This window comes from Xiphophorus maculatus, chromosome 12 (assembly GCF_002775205.1).
Source record: "Xiphophorus maculatus strain JP 163 A chromosome 12, X_maculatus-5.0-male, whole genome shotgun sequence".
Lineage (NCBI taxonomy): Eukaryota > Metazoa > Chordata > Actinopteri > Cyprinodontiformes > Poeciliidae > Xiphophorus > Xiphophorus maculatus.
The window spans coordinates 4,957,361-4,974,904 of NC_036454.1; the positions used below are offsets into that span (position 1 = coordinate 4,957,361).

Sequence of the window (17,544 nt, forward strand, 5' to 3'; positions counted from 1 at the left end):
TCTCACTTTATCCTAAAACTACGGTGGCCGACGGGTGCAAATGCGCAGCAAGCAGCAAAGCGTTGCAAACTACGGAAGAGGATTAGGGCCACCGGGGAAAAAAAAAACCGTTCTGAAAAAAACCAGAACTGTTTTATTTTTTTTTCCGGTGGCCCTAATCCTCTTCCGTACTTCCGTAGCAAACACATGAATGATGCAAACTCTAAAACAAATGCAACAGAGAAACAATACAAATAAAAAAAAATCTGGCAGTCAGAAAATTGAAGCAAAAACCTATAATCAACAAAACAAATGTACACAAAAAAGTGCTGCAGTCACATAAAAATAAAGGCAAAAGGGATAACGCTACAAAAACAACAATTATGAAAAGCTGCAAAACTGATGCACTCCAGTCCACTAGGGGGAGTCAGCCAGCTCTTCAGTAAAAACAAAATGCCCAGAAAAAAGTTGGCGGAAAAAAAAAAGGTGCGTCATTTACTTGTTTTTTTCGGCCTTTTGGAAATCGTCCGGACCCTCTAAAAATGACCCTACTCTCAACAAGTAAGCAATAATTTTTTATTTTAATATTATTGAACTTATTTTACTGTGTGTGTCATGGCTGGACACGTCGGGTAATTTCTCCACTGGCTTGGGGAAATTGTAAGGCAAGCTTATGTTTACGATCATAGATGGATGTAAATTTGACCATCCAGCCACCGTTTAGAGACTTTACCGAGCTCCACATGAGTATCACTAACACCTAGATATCACTAAACCCATAAATGTCTCCTGAAGGATATTTCCACATTCATTCGTCAATCTGTAATTGCAAGCATGTGATCATTTCTTTGAATAAAATATGACCTTCACATATCAAAATTAATCCAATCGGTTTTTACAATTTTAAATACCCATCATTTCAAAGTTTTTTTATTTTATTTTTAAATTATTCAATTTTAATTCAGATAAACAATAACACCCCAGTGAGGTTGTAGGCTCCTCATGTATTGAGATCTGAGGATAAGAGTTAGTTTTGATTAATTTTATGACCCAACCAGGCCATTTGAGCTGTTCATAGGTTCATGTTTCAGGTCTGCATGTTCATTAATGCCAAACCACTGAGATCTGAGCCACTACTAACTGGACAAAGCACCATGTTTACCTTCCTTTATGTAAAATGTAAAAGTCAACTTTTTAAGGGGCAAACTTTTTTTTTAACATTGCATTGTTGAGGAAACGGAAAACTTTGTGTTGACAGACCTCATTTACAAAACAACAAAAAAACATGGACAGATGTGAAACTTGCATAATTTTATTCATTTCTTTGAATGCTTTGGAAGAAGGGTGGGAACTTTTTGTAGGGAGACCTTTTAAACAGTTCATCACACTTTGTTTCATATCAGTAGTGACATATATGTCCATCAGCGACTAGAACGACCATCAGTGCTCCCCAGCTTCAGTTCTCCTTCTCCAAGCCACACCGTTACAAGATATGCAACATCCAGTAAATAAATATATGCATGGTAAAGTCTTTTCCATATACAAATATATTTTATGAAGCTTATTGTACAAGCATTTTTTTTTATCTAACATTTACAAGATACTTTGAGCAGTAAGGATGAACAAGCTCTTAAAAACAGATTAAATGCTGCCCTGTTTTTCTTTATTTGTTTACTAAGTGCTGCATAAAAACCTCTTCAGCGTCGCTCTGCAGCATGCACCCGATTGCTTCTGCAGACTAAGGAGGAGCACTTTGAAAATGTGTCAGTACAAATTACAAAAAATTAGACAATCTGCAAAATAAACGTCTCTTAATATCAAAATAGTGAAATATTAATTTAAAAAATAAACTCCGCTGGTGATCATAGCTATGAAAACGAGCACTACAGTGCCCCTTTGCAGGCTAACCAATTTGTACCACATAAATACCCCCAGCTGCTTGTTGTACATCATCAAGCGAAGTCGGTTATCTGAATGACCGAGTCGCTCCAAATTAAGTCAAAGAAGATGAAAGTCACCCTTTCAAGACTGGAAGGCTTTAAACAGTGAGATATATACAAAAAATGTACAAGAATGTAAAAAAGTAAAGACGTTTTCTGTTGTATTTAAGGCTGTCTGAGCTGAATAAATATTTGTTTTTTTCACCGTATTAATATGAACTGTAAACTTGATTAAACAACAAACCCCTGAATAATTAATGTCAAATCTTAACTGAATTATTCTAGCATGTAATCCACAAAATTAGGTCGGATCTCCTTGGTGAATAAAGTTAATTCTTTTTTGGTATTATTGATTTAAAAAAACCTCCTCAACCACTTTATGCTAAAGTCGACTTTTAGCATAAAAAGATAAACTTCAGGCTCTGACTATGTGCTTAGAAGCACAAAGACCAAAGCTGTGCATAAAAGATAGACACTAACTGCGGAATTATTGATTTATGGTGCAATACCAATGATGGCCACTAGTCCGTTCAAAGAACTCATCAGATCCTAACTAAAATTCTTCCCGTGAATTTCTGTGACATCAAGAAGAATATTAGTATTTTTGTATATATATATATATTTTTCATTTTTGGCATTAAAAAAATTTTCAACTATTGTCCAGCTACCATCACCGCTTACTCTGGAAAAACAAAAAGCAAGATCATGGTGATCACCTCTCGTAAAGGCTCCAGGTTCCTTCGTGGGAAACTAAACTAAAACCTGTGTAATGTTTTTTTCTTTTTCTTTTTATAACAACAGTCAGCATAAAACAAATGATATGTAAAGCAAAACCGATTTAGAGGAGCCCTGCATATTGACAGAATACTAATTTTGTTGAGAAAAAAACATCCACTAAGGCACTTTATAAAGCTTATTCTTAATAAACATTCTAAATTATAGCAAGGACAACATGTACAGTTTAGGATACAAAAAATAGCTGGATTACAATGTGTGAAAGCAAACAAATATTTTGAGTCTGATATTAGATATTAGGGAATTATTATTATTTGTGATTTATTTTTATTTTTATCTAAGAAAGGTTTGAAACATCTTAGTAAGAATTAGGTAAATTATTTAATTCCAGAGGAGTTTTTTTTCTTCATTTGCTGTTTCCCCTTAAAAAGTTTTTTTTTTATTTTTTAAAGTGGGGTTCTGTTCAGAGTCTATGTGTCGTAAATATCTTGTGTGCAGCTTACAGTTTTCATTTTGTTGAAATTGAGAGCAGTTGTCTGGCTAACAGCTAGGCAGCAATAATCCTAAAACAACTCTAGATTCAAAATTACATGTACTGCTTTTAAATATTTGCACCTTTATTGCATTTGCATTCAAAATTTGACTTTTTTTCTAAAATATAATTCATTCACAGTATGTAACATGTTTGTTGTAATTTAACAGGGCAGAAGTTGTGTGTTCCTCTTAAACGGAATGCTAATCTTTAATCCAAGTAAAGATGCTAAGAGAGGAATATATTGCAGGTAAGATATTTACTACTCATAAACTGTCAATAGAACACCACTTTTAAAAATCTGAACTAATTTCTGAAGTTCAGAATGACTTCTCTCATTCTGAAGTAATTTATCTCCTGAAAGCTCCGATTAATATAAAATACAGACAAAATGTAGCTTACTCTCCTGCATGAATCTAAAAAAAAACCCAAAAAACTTAGTGGAGCCGTAATCTGAACACAAACATGTAAATCTACTGTCTATATGTCACAACTCTGGCTTTGGAACCTAATATAATCCCCTATAGCAGCCAAGCCCATAATTATGCAAAATTCTCTGTTATAGCGAATAACACAGTGATAGTACAGACATAAATACATACACAGAGTTACAAATACCATGCAAGTGCGAGCAGAGGTGGCTTTTTAAGGATAAAGAGAAGTTCATGCGATGAAGGAGAGAATGATGAGGGAACACCTTCCTTCGGCCCACAGCTGTCAGCTCCAGCTGAGTCGGTTTTCCTTAATGATTCATATTTTCCCCTCAGTTTCTGTCTCTGTTGGTGTGATTTGTTCTACCCTGCTGTCACCCAACGGATCACAGATGAGAAATATGCAGATAAAGAGTCGGTCAGCTCTGAGGCGTGCTAATGTCATCCATTTCTTCCCCTGAACTGACCAGTGTCCTCCTCACCTGGAACAACAGGTGGCGCTCTCCTCCAGTGCAAACGGGAAGCTGTGCTCAGTGGATGTTTAGTTTCAGGTTGCAGGGTGTTTGTTTCTGTGTGACACGTGGTGCAGACAGGAAGCAGAACTATCGGCAGGCGCAGGAGTCGACGGTCATGTTGGGGTAGACTTTCAGCACCACGTTCTTGTCCTCATCGAAGAAGAGGATGCTGAGGGAGGACATCTTCTCTGGGACGCAGCACGGCTCGGGGATGCCGGGTACGACGCCCACGGCCCGAACAATGCTCTGGATGGTGGCGTGATTCGAGGGCTTCAGAGTCTGAAGGGAAAAAAGACACAAAAACAAAACTAAGATTCTGCAGCCTTAGCTTTAGGTGCTAACGCTAACTGCAACAACTCTCATGTTTTTCTGCTAAATATCATTGTGGCATTGAGATTATCGAGGTTCTCATCTGTTTCTTCACCGCTATCTTTAGGTCCCACTACAGCAATTTAGCCAAGGCTGAGGTCTGGACTTTGATTAGAATATTCTGTTGTAAATGTTTGGGACCAGTAGCTGCTTTTCCATTACAAATGTGCACAAAACTTTGTCAATATTCTGCTAAGGTCTAAAATTTCGCAATTGCTGTGCTTCAATTAAATAAAAAATGCAATTAAAAAATATAAGTAATTATAAACCATGCCACGCCATCATCCCCCAACTACTTCCTGTCGTCTTCTTTGTGGTTAGCGCTGCAAGCAGTGACATCTAGTTGTTGATCATATGACTTGTGTAATGTAAGAAAAAATATTTCCTTTGCAGTTTTTCAAAATAATCCAATTTTGATACTGACAGTCTGGTAGACTTGTTCAAAATTGCAGCATTTGTTAAATTTTCAGCTGGCGCAGTTCACTTTCACAAGGCACTGTGTCAAATGGTTCAAAGCCTTTTAGCAACCTGTTTCCCTCCTCGCCCCAGTGGCGCTGCACCAAGAACCACTGACAGAAACGACAAAATACTCTGAAGAAGACACTGAGCACAACTTCCTTCTTTGCAAAATGTAACCAAAGATTTAGCGGTTGTAGGATTTCTCTTTTGTCTTTGGCAACAGACCACGAGCCATTTCTCCCGCTAACGTTAACTCGTGTGCTTGTTTTGGTGGTATTCACCCAGAATGCCCTGTGCTGTAGTTCACTTCCTGCTTTTGGAGCGGTTTCCGGTCTGCTTGGTGTTCTCATAGACATTTGAACCGCACCATAGTCAACCAAACCCAGAGCTAGGTTTGTAGGCAGACCAGAGTTTATTTTTTTGGTCCCATCAGAGGTCGATTAGCACCGACAGCTCCCCAAACAAAGCGGACTTTCTAGAAAAACTAACTAGAGTTTGATTAAAGTAGACTGAACAGGGCTGGTGGGAATGCACACAAAATGAGCCTGGTACGTTTATGTTTGAACACATCTCAGACCCCAGAAAACTCCAGCCCAGTAGGTGGCAGTAATGTAGCATCAACCAAACTATTTGAATTGCAAAATGTTCTAATAAATTGTTATTTAATAACTAAAAGCCACAATTTGAGCCTTACCTTTACATCATTTATCAGTAAAGGTAGAGAACATATTGGGTTCTCTGCAGAAATGAGAATCGGCGACAAGATGAGAACAATGTGTTAATCCTGAGAAAAAACGGAGACTGAAGATGCTAAAATTATCTTTGTTTTTTTAAAGGGCTTTTGAGATGAGTTTGGATTGCATTCAATCCAAACTCAAACATTTAAACGGATCAAACTGGAATTGGATTACTCTGAACTGAACAGACTTTAAAATTGAGTTTAATATTTCATTCGTGAAAACACAGATGTACAGTATATGGCAGCGTGTTTTTTTAATGATTTCGTTTTATATCTCTTGATACATTCGATACATACAGTCCCTAAAGCTTCCTTCTGCTGCAACTTTTCCTTCTTAAATCTTGTGCATTAAGTGAGGATTTTTATTTTTTAGGGTTCTTTCTGTTTCCTACTATCATAAATGAACTAATGACACCTTGGTTTTATCAATAAAGTATTACATTATTGTGTTTAACCAACAGACTGGAAGCCAAGGTGACAGCTGAGGTCTAGCTACTTTTATTACATCAACTCAACTATTTGGAAAAATAAATAAATAAAAAAATAGGAAAATGCCCAGCAGGGGGAGCTTGAACTTGTGTTTTTGCTGTGTCTAAGTTTCTTGTTTTGTTTTTACTCTGTTCTTGACCAGCCACCTGAGCGCCTGAAAGCTGACTTTAAATCCCTGACAGTTCACACACCTGATTAGCAGCTCCAGGGCTCGCGCTTCCTTCACGTCACAAAAGAAAGCAGCTTTTAATAGAAACTATTTAGTAGCTTCTGACAAAGGAGGTGGATCATCACAGGCTCCTCTGCCTGAGCAGAAAAGCTGCAGGAGAGGGAGGCGGCTGCCTTCAGGGTCCAGGGCCTGACTGCTGGGACTAATTACATCCCACTACAAAGGCCTGCGACTCCACTCTAATGAATTAAATAGATGGAGCTGCAGCATTCCGGCCATGTTTAGAATACCTGTGATGTTATCTTTTCACCGGGAGCCAAACTTTAACATTGTCCTCTAATTGTTTTTTTTTTCCCCCACTAAAGGTAAAGGTGTAAAAAATATAGCTGAGGTCAGCCACCTGCTGTGAGGTTTTCTTCATTGATCTGCAACTTGACCTGTGTTTCCCACATGCCCTGTGCATTAGGACGTTACTTTGAACTAACCATTTTTTATTAAATTACATCGTTATACTGTTGATGCTAATCTTCAAAGGCTTTCTGATCTTTCTGCAAAGTAGAGTAGAAACCGAAGAGGATCCAGTGGCTGTGAGCAGTTTATCCCGGCAGTTGAAGATTAAAGCTCGTAAAGTTTGGGATTATCATCCATAATGTAAGACAGACACACTTCTGACTTTAATGTTGCTAAGGTTAATACAACGCAGAGCCTAACAGCATCGGCTAACAAAGACTGATGGATGCACTGATAGCTGAACGCAGCCGACTCCGTTTACCTGATGTCCACAGAGAGCGTCTGTGTATGTTTTTAATCTTCTCTTACAGTATGAGACCCCACTAATGGGTCCTGGACTTCTTCAGCGCATGTTTTCGGATCACCTGTTGACACAGATTTGCATTTGGAGTAAAAATGCAATCAGTGGCCACTTTATTAGGTACACCTGTTCAACAGTGCTGTATTACGTTTGGGATGAGGATACCATCTGGTTTTCCTGACGAAACAGAAAGGCAAGATCACTGAGATAACCAGACATTCCCTAGCAACTCTACAGAGCATCCCACGGTTCTGGGTCTCATCCAACATGGAGGAGACATTTAACCTGACCCTGAACCTCCTCAACCAATTTACTTACGCAAATATACTTTACCCACTCACCACCAACCTGAAGGGAGCAACAATGATAACCTTAGATTTCGAAGATCTGACTCATTGTGCAATTTTACACTGTGCTGTAAACCACTTCGTTGATTTCAAGAAGCTAACGCAACAATATCATCTGCAAAAGGAAAGATGAAACCGTGTGGATCCCCCAAATCAGACATTGTCCTCTCTATGCTTACGCCATGGGATGTCAAAGGACTTTAGCTTAACGTATAGAAGAGGTTTGCTTGTTTTAGGGTTTTCACACCTGATAGTCCGGTAGCCTCGGTTAGACTGGGGACCAGAACCATTTGTTTCATTTTCAGCTGCTGCGGTTTGGTTTCACACTGCACTGTGAAAAACAATCCAAACCCTTTGAAAAACCTGTTCCCCTCCTCACCTGTGGTGACGCTGCACCAAGAACCACTGGAGGAATTGACACGGAAACCTATGAAGAAGACAATTTCCTTCTTCAGGAAATATGAACGAAAATGGAGTAGCGTCAGATTTATAGGATTTCTCTTTTGTCTTTGGTAAAAGATCCCAATCCATTTCTACCACAAGATCTAAGCCCCTTTCACACTGCACCGCTGGACCCGGGTCGACCCGGCCGAAAGTTTTTGCATTTGCACATCCAGCCTAGTACCACCCCGCTTGCTGGAACCTTGAGAGCTGTGGTTCAAATCGGGCTGGCCAGACCGGGCCGATTTGGAGTTAGCTGCTGATTGGTTCATTGGCTGCGGGGGCGGGACAAAGATCAGATCTCTGGATCAGAGGAGCACTAGACTTTCTCGATGGCTGTCATTTCAATATGCTGCATCAATAAATTCCCGTCATAATCTATTCTTAGCCTACACTGGGTTTACAATCGCCTATTCAGCCAAAGATTTTAATGGTAAATGTAAATAACATTTCTCCAATTGAACAGTTGGCAAAGCTGTGAATGAGGGGATTTCCGCATCTGGCGTCTCTCCAGCTGGGAAATCCCACCTGCCGCAGGGGTAGTTAAGCTGGCCAGGAGTCCAGCTCAGAGGCGACATTCAGATGAGATTTTTTTTTTGTTAAATGTAAAGCTGAGGTAAATGTTCCCCTTTGCTTCCTCGCTCATCAGCGCATACAGAAAAAGCGGGGCGGGAGATCCAAGAAGAAAACTGTTCTGCGGTCGCTGGGGAGATCACCTGGGTAGCTTTAGCAATAATTCGATTTACGTGAGGTATCCTGCTCAATGCAAAATGACCAGAGCCATAGCACCAATAGGACCGGGTCGAACGGAGCCGGACTGGGCCAGGCCGGACCCTGCAGTGCAAAAAGGGCTCTAGAGTCTTGCTTTTGTTTTGGTAGTATTTACCCAGAATGCTCTGCGTTATAATCCACTTCCTGCTTTTGGAGTGGTCTCCAGTCTGCTTGCTGTTCACATGCTTAAGAACCGCACCAGGGTTCACGTCAACCGAGACGAGACCGAGGATTTAGATTATAATTGACGTGTTTGGTGTGCTGTTTCTTAGATATCAAGTGTTGTTTTAGCTTGAGCAGAAAGAAGACGATTAAGGCCACTGAAAAAAAGGATTTTTGTCACAATATTCTGACTTTTTTTTCTCAAAATGTTGAGTTTTTTTTCCACAGAATCGAAACTTTTGATCTCAGAAAATTTAAGTCAGAATTCTTTGGGGTTTTTTCTGTGCCCTTTATCCTCTTACATATGAGCAACATTAAAATATCATCCTATTGCAATTATCCTCATCCAACTTTAGTGGTTTCATTCTTTTTCGACATTGAACACATACAATTTGGAGGTCTGAAGCTTCCTTTTGTTTTGCAAAACGAAATGGGAAATATTTGTTTTCTCACCTTTGGCATTGGGAACTGGCAGGATCCCGAACAATAGAAGGCATCAAAAGACTTTGGCGATATAATCCATTCGCTCCACCCGATGTCCGCAAAGTCCACCTTGAGGTACCTTCGAGCGCAGTTCCTCGGCTCATTCCACTGCTTCTTTCGCGCCTTTTTGATGGTCTGCTCATCAAACTGCAGGAGGGGATTCTTGGGTCGCTGATTCTTGCGGACCTTTTTCCGTGGCCGCCGGGGCTGCTTGTTTTCTATCGGCTCGTACGGACTCGTCTCGTCCCATCCTCTCGTCTCGTACGGATACTCGGGCCCAGGAAGTTCGTTGTTTTGCAAAGGGAGAAGAACGTTCGCTGACCGCTTGTGTCTGGAGCGCAGCTGTCGTTCTTGCTCAGTGTTGTTGCGCTCTCTCAGCTTTTGGAGGCTGTGTGAAATGGAGCCCTCTCCTCCCAGTGAGTGGTGTCTCTGGAGAGTGGCTACCACGCTTTCAGGCTCCGAGATGGCAGAGTCGTTGGCGTAAACCAGGATATAGGGCGAACGGTCGGACAGGAGCTTCTTCCACCGTTGCGGACCTTGTGAGACGACGTCAATCCCAATGAGCAACTCGTCGTGATGTTTGGCCTGATTGACCACGCGGGTTATGTCCCTCCACTGCCACGAAATGAAGTCCCTGTAGAGGGTGGACACATTTATCCGAAAGTGTCCCAGACTCCTCATCTTGTTGTCCACGGAAGCAAAGCTCCAGATGACCATGTGGATGTGGCTGTGTCTCCGGGGACCGTGGCGGGCGCAGTGTTTGGGCGTGAAGCAGCGCTGGGTGTTGTTCTGAAGGTCTCCGATGTAGTAATGAAGAGTTGCCGACAGAACATCCTCAGACTGGGTGAGGGAGGTGAGGTTAAAAACCTGCAGCTGCTTGTTGTTTATTGTACCTGTAAACAGTGAGGAGTAACAGTTACACAATGTAAAACTGTTGTGCATATAGTGTGGATAAATAACTTCAGCTGGGTGATCACATATGTACGACAGTGTATTAGGGCCATTGTAGACAGAAAAAAGAAGTAAACTTCCACCATAAAACTCAGAGATTTTGAGATCCGTTTTAGAAATTTTCTAGAAAAGACGTTGAAATTTGAAAAGTTGAAAATGAATAGAATTAGTAATAAAATTGTTACACGTTGCTGAAAACAAAGTGTATGATTCTGTTTCAGCAATTTTTATTTATTCTGATTGAAAATTACAAATACAGGTAATTGTAAAACTTTAAAATTGTTTAAAACAGGATTTTAAACTTCGATCACAGATAAATAGATGCTTGATGCACTGTCACCGTCTGCAGATGGCTTCCGACTGGTACTCTGGCTGTGGAAAACCCCACCACATTTTTTTTTTAGAACCAGCAGAGAACCACCTGTAGCCGCCAGTTTAGCACTGAAACCACTATGCTGGAAAACCCCTAAAAATATCCTCCTGCTTGCCCAGCTGGGAGTTGTTACTTGTTTGTCCTTATAAAGTGCCTCAAGATGACATTTGTTCTAATTTGGCCATCTGGACTTAATTGAAGTATAGATGAGTTACACCTTTTTTTTCTTCAGAAGAACTGTGAAGACATTTTAACATTTGCATAATTTGAGCCAGATTCTAAGGAGATTGTGCTGTCAGATTTGGATGGTTAACGACAGGATGCATTTGTGAAACCTAAGCATAACGTAGATGTTTAGTTTAGAAAATAATGACAAAGTAAACAACTACTGCGTATTAACAGATAAGCCATCAGACGTTTTAGTTCTAAAAGGTGGGAACATTCACACATGAACTGTTTCTGCGCTGAGTATCCATTAGCTTGTTTCCCCAATGAGAATTTTGCTGTTTTCGCTAAACTAAGACAAATTTGACTGCTATTTACTTCTGGTAACATATTGACTACTTTTACCTAACCAACATAACCGCGAATCTGAATAGAACCTAAATATGTTTAAAACTAAAACAAAGCTTTGCTGTGTTTGCACAAGAAGAGAGCCACATTTTTCACCTCACCAAGTTGACTAATCATATGAGAGAGAATCTGTCGCGAACTTGTTACACAGAAATGAGGTGAATTCATATGCAGCAATCAGACGACAGGAGGCAGTAGTTTACAATCTTATAGCAGCTGATCGCCTTCAGCAGCGCCTGCATCAAGTTGATAACCCAGAGTCTGCGCGTACATTTACGCGCAGACTTATTTAAAGTGGATGATCTTAAAGGTCAAAGTGAAATAAAAGCCGCTGAAAAACATGTCTGGAGTGGAAACTCCTGTTCTGCTGCGACACAGAGAGGCTGAGCAGCTTCCCGGTCCTGACCCGAGGGGAAGATCTATTTACAGTATCTGAAAGTGAATTGTCAAGATAATGGGGGAAAAATGTGACGCTAAACGACGTCGAACGTCATGAAACAGTCAGATTTCAGTCCGTTTCCGTCTGAAGGAAGTGGTAACAGGTTGATCACATCAGAAGGAGTGGATCAACAGGTGGATTTTTGTCAAGCTCCATAAATAAGAAAATAAAGAGGATAAAGTTGATTAATTTATACTATTTAACCAAGAACAGAACATTGTTTGCCTTTTTTTGTTTGAACGAAGTGGATTTTCAAAAATAAATAGTAAATTTACGCAGATTTTGCGGACACTGCGCAGTAAAGTGTCAAACAGGACGTTATCAGATCAACTTCAAAATTGTGATGGCAACACTAACACATTAAGAAATAAGCGGATTGTTTCTGTGCTTCATGGCACAGTGCGTAATATCCTAGATACGTACCCCAGTGCGCTTTGAAGCTGCGAACCGTGTTGCCGTCCCTGAAGGGAAACCCGGCCCGGTTGTACTTGTCGTAAAGCATCTGCATGTGCTCAGTCATTGTATCCTGCAAATGCGCGTCCCGGTCATCCGTGGCGGCGTACTTTTTATCCACCGAGTGCGTAAAATCCACCTTTAACCTCTCGGGGAAACTGTCCGTTTTCAACATCGCGCAGAATCCAGCGCACAGATAACTCCATCCATAAAGCACGACGAGCACGAACCGAGAGTAGAGAACCATGGCTGAGGCAAAGTCAGGAGAGAAGTGGGAAAAACAACAGCTGTGGACAAACTATCACAGCCAGACGTGTGTCCTATCTTTTTAAAAGGCAAACCATCAACTGGGGAGTCCAAAATTGTCTATCATCACCACGTCTTCCAAGTTTTCTAAGTTCTTTAGATATGTTGTATATAAGCAACAGTCAATAGAATTAAAACTGCTCCAGCGCACAACAGAGGGTGTGATAAAACAGATGCGGGAAATCTGCGGCTCCGCAGAAAACACTCCTGGTCTCAGCTCTGCAGCACTCAACCGTCCCCCCGTCTCAGCTTTCATTGAAGGTAAAGCATGTTGTGCTTAGTATTATAGGGCTTGAGGGACCAGCTGGGTATTCCTCACACACACAGACGCACGCACACACACACGCACACACACACACACACGCACACACACACACACACACACACACACAGAGAGAGAGAGAGGGGGGGAGGGAGGGAAAGGAGAGAGAGAGAGTTTCCTGCCCAGGATACTTTTACGCACATTTAGCCTGGGGACAAATTATCTCGTTATCGAGAGCAGAAGGAAGCCTGTGTTATCGGCTGATTTGAAGTGAGAGATAAAGATAAAAATGAAATTCCACTAAAGGACATTCCACCCATTTATTGGACAGATTTCATCACCTGAACTGCTGCCACGGAGCAGCAGCGCCGTGCGTAATTTCTGCTGCGCAGAGCTGTGCGTCTGGGCAGCGCTGCAGAATGAAGCGGCTTACCGTGGGCATTAAAGGCTTTCTTCCCTGCTTTGTTTGGGTCAGTGCGGTTAAGCACATACATCCTGTACCATCGCGGCCTGATCCGGATGCTCTACACCTCCCCGCCTCCCGCAAAACAGCCCATCAGGAGGGGTTCAAACACCCCACCCAGCCGCTCCTCTTTCAGGAGCACTCGGGAGGAAATGATTGGGCCTTTGGACATTTGATGGTAATAATATTAGCATGCTATGTCCTTCAAAGCTCTGTGGTGGTGGGCTGGATGGTTAACTCTACTATCAAGGTGGAAACAGGCAGGAACGATTCATAAGCCTCCCACCTGCCTGTTTGCTTCTTCAGTGTATTTCCGAATTGGTGTTAATTTTTCAGGCCATTGTGTTTGTTGTTTAGCTTCAATACAGTCAAATTTAGTTTAATTACAAACTCCTCTGCCTTTTCACTTCATTTTCCCCATGAGAGCAGCATTTTTGAGCAAATGAGAAATACTTTTTATTCACACTTCCCTAAATTTTAGTGCTGCTAAGATAACAAGCAACATCATGACGCCTCCATCACCATGCATGTCTATTCAGATACCTGTGAACTGGATGCAGAATATATATTTATTTATTTGAATTTGTTGTTGAACTGTTGAAACAAAACTTAATGTATCTGAGAGACTGAACTGAAAATGGATTTGAAAAATATGGTGAACTCCTAAAACACATAAACATGAGTATTAGCTTATGGAAAAACATGATCAAGATATGGATGCAGGATATGAAAATACAAATTTGCAAGCAATCTTTTTCATCTATTAGGGAAAAGAAGGAAAAGAAAGTTGGCATTTGTTGATGTTGTGGACACTCAGGAAGAAACGACAAAATACTCAGAAATTAAAGCTTAATATAAACAAATTTCAGCACAGAATAAATTAACCAAATATTAACCATCAGAATTAGTGTTTTTTATATCATATATGATCAAAAGCTAGAAAGAGAGAATCTCAGGTTCTTGTTTTTTTCTCACCTCATTTGTCAAGCTCTTATTGCAGAGAATTACAACAAAGATTTTAAACAATATAAATCAAACTTTGTCATTTGTTGCCTCTAGAGCTGAATGAACTTAGAGAATTCAATTAAATGGTATGAAAATAATCTCAACTTTAACTTGGCGAAGCTTTATTTCATTTTGATGTTTCAAACTAGAATCTAAGGAATGTTTGTGTCTTATGGCTGGCGAGCATCACATGACTTTATTTAGACATTTCTGAATTAGAGACTCTGGAAAAGATGCATCTTTTTGAAGGGGTTCTTTTCAAATAAGAAAAACTTAGGTAAAACACTAATTAAAAAACTTTCTACTGGCCCTGGACAGGTTGCTCTGATTAAAGATGTCCAAATGCAAGGCGTGTGTACTGATCAACCGTCAGGACCGGCATTTGAGGAGGGAAGGGACAGAGTAACGAGGAGGTAAAGTTACCCAGAACGTAAGCCGTGACATGGTCGTCAAATCAAACATACCCAATCAAAAGGAAATGTGAGCAGATAAATGCTTGAAGTTTAACAATGTGGTGCCTATTTATGCAACTGTGTGATGTTGAAAGGCTCAACCCCGAGATTGTAATTAGAGTAACATTTAAAGTCATTACTGGGTTTGTCCTCATTGTTTTTTGGGGGGTTTTTTGCAGTAATTTCAAAGCACATGAAGAAAAAAACTGTCAAATCTGGTCAAAATGTATTTTCATGCTATTTAATGGTCAATTTACTGCGAAACCACGTCGTTACTTCATATTGGGTGTATTAGAGGGAAGTCAAGCTCCAAACTAATAAAAGCGAGGCTTAGTTAAAACCCCAACAGTTTAAAAGCCCAATAAAAGCATTTGAGGGGGATGAAAGCCATTTATCCCAATTTTACTGTGAATTTGTTGTGAACACATAATTGATGAATTTATGGCATTCCTCTTAAAGGTAACATATATGAAATATCATTTCTGTAGTAGTAATTTTTCCATGTTTGTTTATAAGACCATCCAGTGGCATTTAAAGCTTAATTTTAATCCATGTTTTTTTTCTGCTACAGTAGAAGAATCCACTTTATATTCAATGATGTAAACTACAAAACCATATTTGGAGAAGCTAAAATAAAATTAAATAAAAAACCACCCTCATGTTGCCTTTTATAATTCTTTCTGCTCACCAGTGTTCATTTATCACAGGCCTACCATTGTGTTAAAACGCACACGCACACACACACACACACACACACACACACACACACACACACACACACACACACACACACACACACACACACACACACACACACACACACACACACACACACACCCACACACACACACGCTGACATAAAGAATCACACTGACTGAGATGACCCAAAACCAGACTGTCATTCCCCAAAACCCAAAAGCCTCAGGTCACCAAACACATTGTTTCAGGGAGACCAACAGGGACCGGTTCGGTTAAAACAGACAAACCGATGGATGAAGGGCTCCTCGTGCGCAGAGTCAACTGAGGCAGATTCATGTTTGTCAGATTTACATCATCTAGTGACTTTCAGGCCAATAGGAATCACTAGGAAGGCAGCCGTTATTTCAGCAGTTTGGGAAAAACGCCTGATCTTATTTTGATGAAAAGATTTAAACATGCAAAAGGGCAGAAAGAAACCCCACAGCCTAGATTTTTCTTGTTTGTTTTATGCAAACAAGACACAACTTGCTGAATATCTGTCATTACTACACAACTAGAAGCTATTTTGGAGGTTTCCGGATGATTATTTCTCAAATAAACTGGCTGAAAAGGGAGAGCATTTTCCTCTTTTCGGTTTTCTATGAAGAAAATATAAATGTTTTTATTGATCGTAGCATCAAAACATTTTGGAAATCTTTATAAAAACTTTTTTTTTCATTTGACATGCTTTCTGTGTTTTGTTGAGCAGAAGGTAATGGAGCTTTTTTTCCTGTGACACAAAGGCTGGAGTCTGCAGATGCATCAGGTTATGGCAGCAGGATTGCTGTGCAGATTCAAGTTCTAATAAATGCTAAACACTCAATAATTAACCAAATTAGCTTTCGCTGTTTAGGCCCAAAATCTTTTTAGGGAGTTGTCTAGGATTCTTCATTTGTTTCTTTTCTGAACTTAGAGTAAGTTTATTAACAAATAAAGGTGTATAGGTCTAGGTGAGAAGAAAATCCACTTGTGGATCCTAGAACCTTATAGAAAACTGTTCTAAGTTTTTTGAGTACAAACCTCCACTGAAGTCTGCAGGTGAGTCAGACTATAACAGAAGGACTACTACTGCCCCACTGCATGAACTTATGTTTTGAGATGAAAATCCTAAATTAACCTTATTGTGTCTTCCTTTTTCATTTAGTGTTCTGCTTTTTGGGGGCTTGTCTGGGATTCTGAACCCAAGTTGAGTGAGCAGTCTGTGATCTTGGTAGAATAAAAAAAAAACCTGAATGATGAGAAGAAGTGCCACAGCTGGACTCATGAACCGAACAAACTACAAGGTAAGATACTTGGTTCTGTGTTTTATTAAGCAGAATGAATTCACCTGTTTGCTGGCATTTAATTGCTCACTGGGGCAGTGTCTAACTCCAGCCCTTGAAATGCATCTCTGCTCCACACCTGAATCAAATGGCTAAATTTCCTCCTCAGCATGTAATCAAGTTTTGCAGAAGTTATTGTTTTGATTGATATCTGGCTTTTTTATTTTGCTTATACAATACACAACTCGCTCTCTGGCTAAAGCCTGCAGAACTGCACTCTATAAAGTCTCCCTCTTCAAATATCCAACACAGTTTAAATGTTTGTCAAGACTGTGTCAACAAAAAGATGGCATCATTGTGAAGTGTAAATTTTATTTAAAAAACAAAAACTGAAAAACATTTGTTTTTGAGGCAGCATCTTTCAGAAACTTGGATTTTTTTCTAGACTTATAAAGTTGTGACAAATGTTTAGAGCAATTTTGATACTTTTCAAGGCATTGGTTGAGTTCTCGTAATAAAAGCACCAATGTATGCACTCAGGTAAAAGTATCTGTAAGTTTGAGACTGGGATTACTTTGGTGGACTAGATTTCTCGAGAACGCCTCCAGGGGAACCTGCAGAGGTGAGTTCATGTGAGCAGCAGCAGACGCAGTTTCCCGGGGTTGTGATTTTAAGAAGGGGGAAAAAAAATACCTTAAACATGTTATACTGCTGAGAAAAATGGCTTTGCAAGAAAAATACTTTAGAGGTCATTTTAGTAATTCATCTGTTAACTGTTGATGTTTTAATCATTGCTCATCCTAAAAGAAAGACATGTACAGAAACAGGGACTGAAAACATAAAACAAATTCAAAAAGACTTTATTGAGCCCAAAGGAAAATTAAACACCTTCAAA

General features: G+C 40.0%; 1 protein-coding gene across 1 annotated transcript; it reads right to left on the minus strand.

The window, feature by feature from the left end:
* Positions 1–1,269: 1,269 nt before the first annotated feature.
* On the minus strand, positions 1,270–12,729 carry bmp3 (bone morphogenetic protein 3). Its single transcript, XM_014472428.2, has 3 exons — positions 12,132–12,729; positions 9,343–10,265; positions 1,270–4,411 (listed from the first exon to the last, which is right to left on the minus strand). Exons 1-3 carry the CDS (start codon positions 12,406–12,408, stop codon positions 4,220–4,222), a joined length of 1,392 nt encoding a protein of 463 aa, XP_014327914.1. The 5' UTR covers positions 12,409–12,729; the 3' UTR covers positions 1,270–4,219.
* Between the last annotated feature and the right edge of the window lie 4,815 nt (positions 12,730–17,544).

What these genes read in the sequence shown, in the direction of transcription:
- bmp3 (XM_014472428.2), bottom strand. Translation starts at nt 12,408, where the DNA reads ATGGTTCTCTACTCTCGGTTCGTGCTCGTCGTGCTTTATGGATGGAGT. An exon ending in CAGCTTCAAAGCGCACTGGG is followed by an intron (nt 10,266 to 12,131) that starts GTACGTATCTAG and finishes CACTGTTTACAG; the next exon opens with GTACAATAAACAACAAGCAG. An exon ending in GCCAGTTCCCAATGCCAAAG is followed by an intron (nt 4,412 to 9,342) that starts GTGAGAAAACAA and finishes TTTTCCCTTCAG; the next exon opens with ACTCTGAAGCCCTCGAATCA.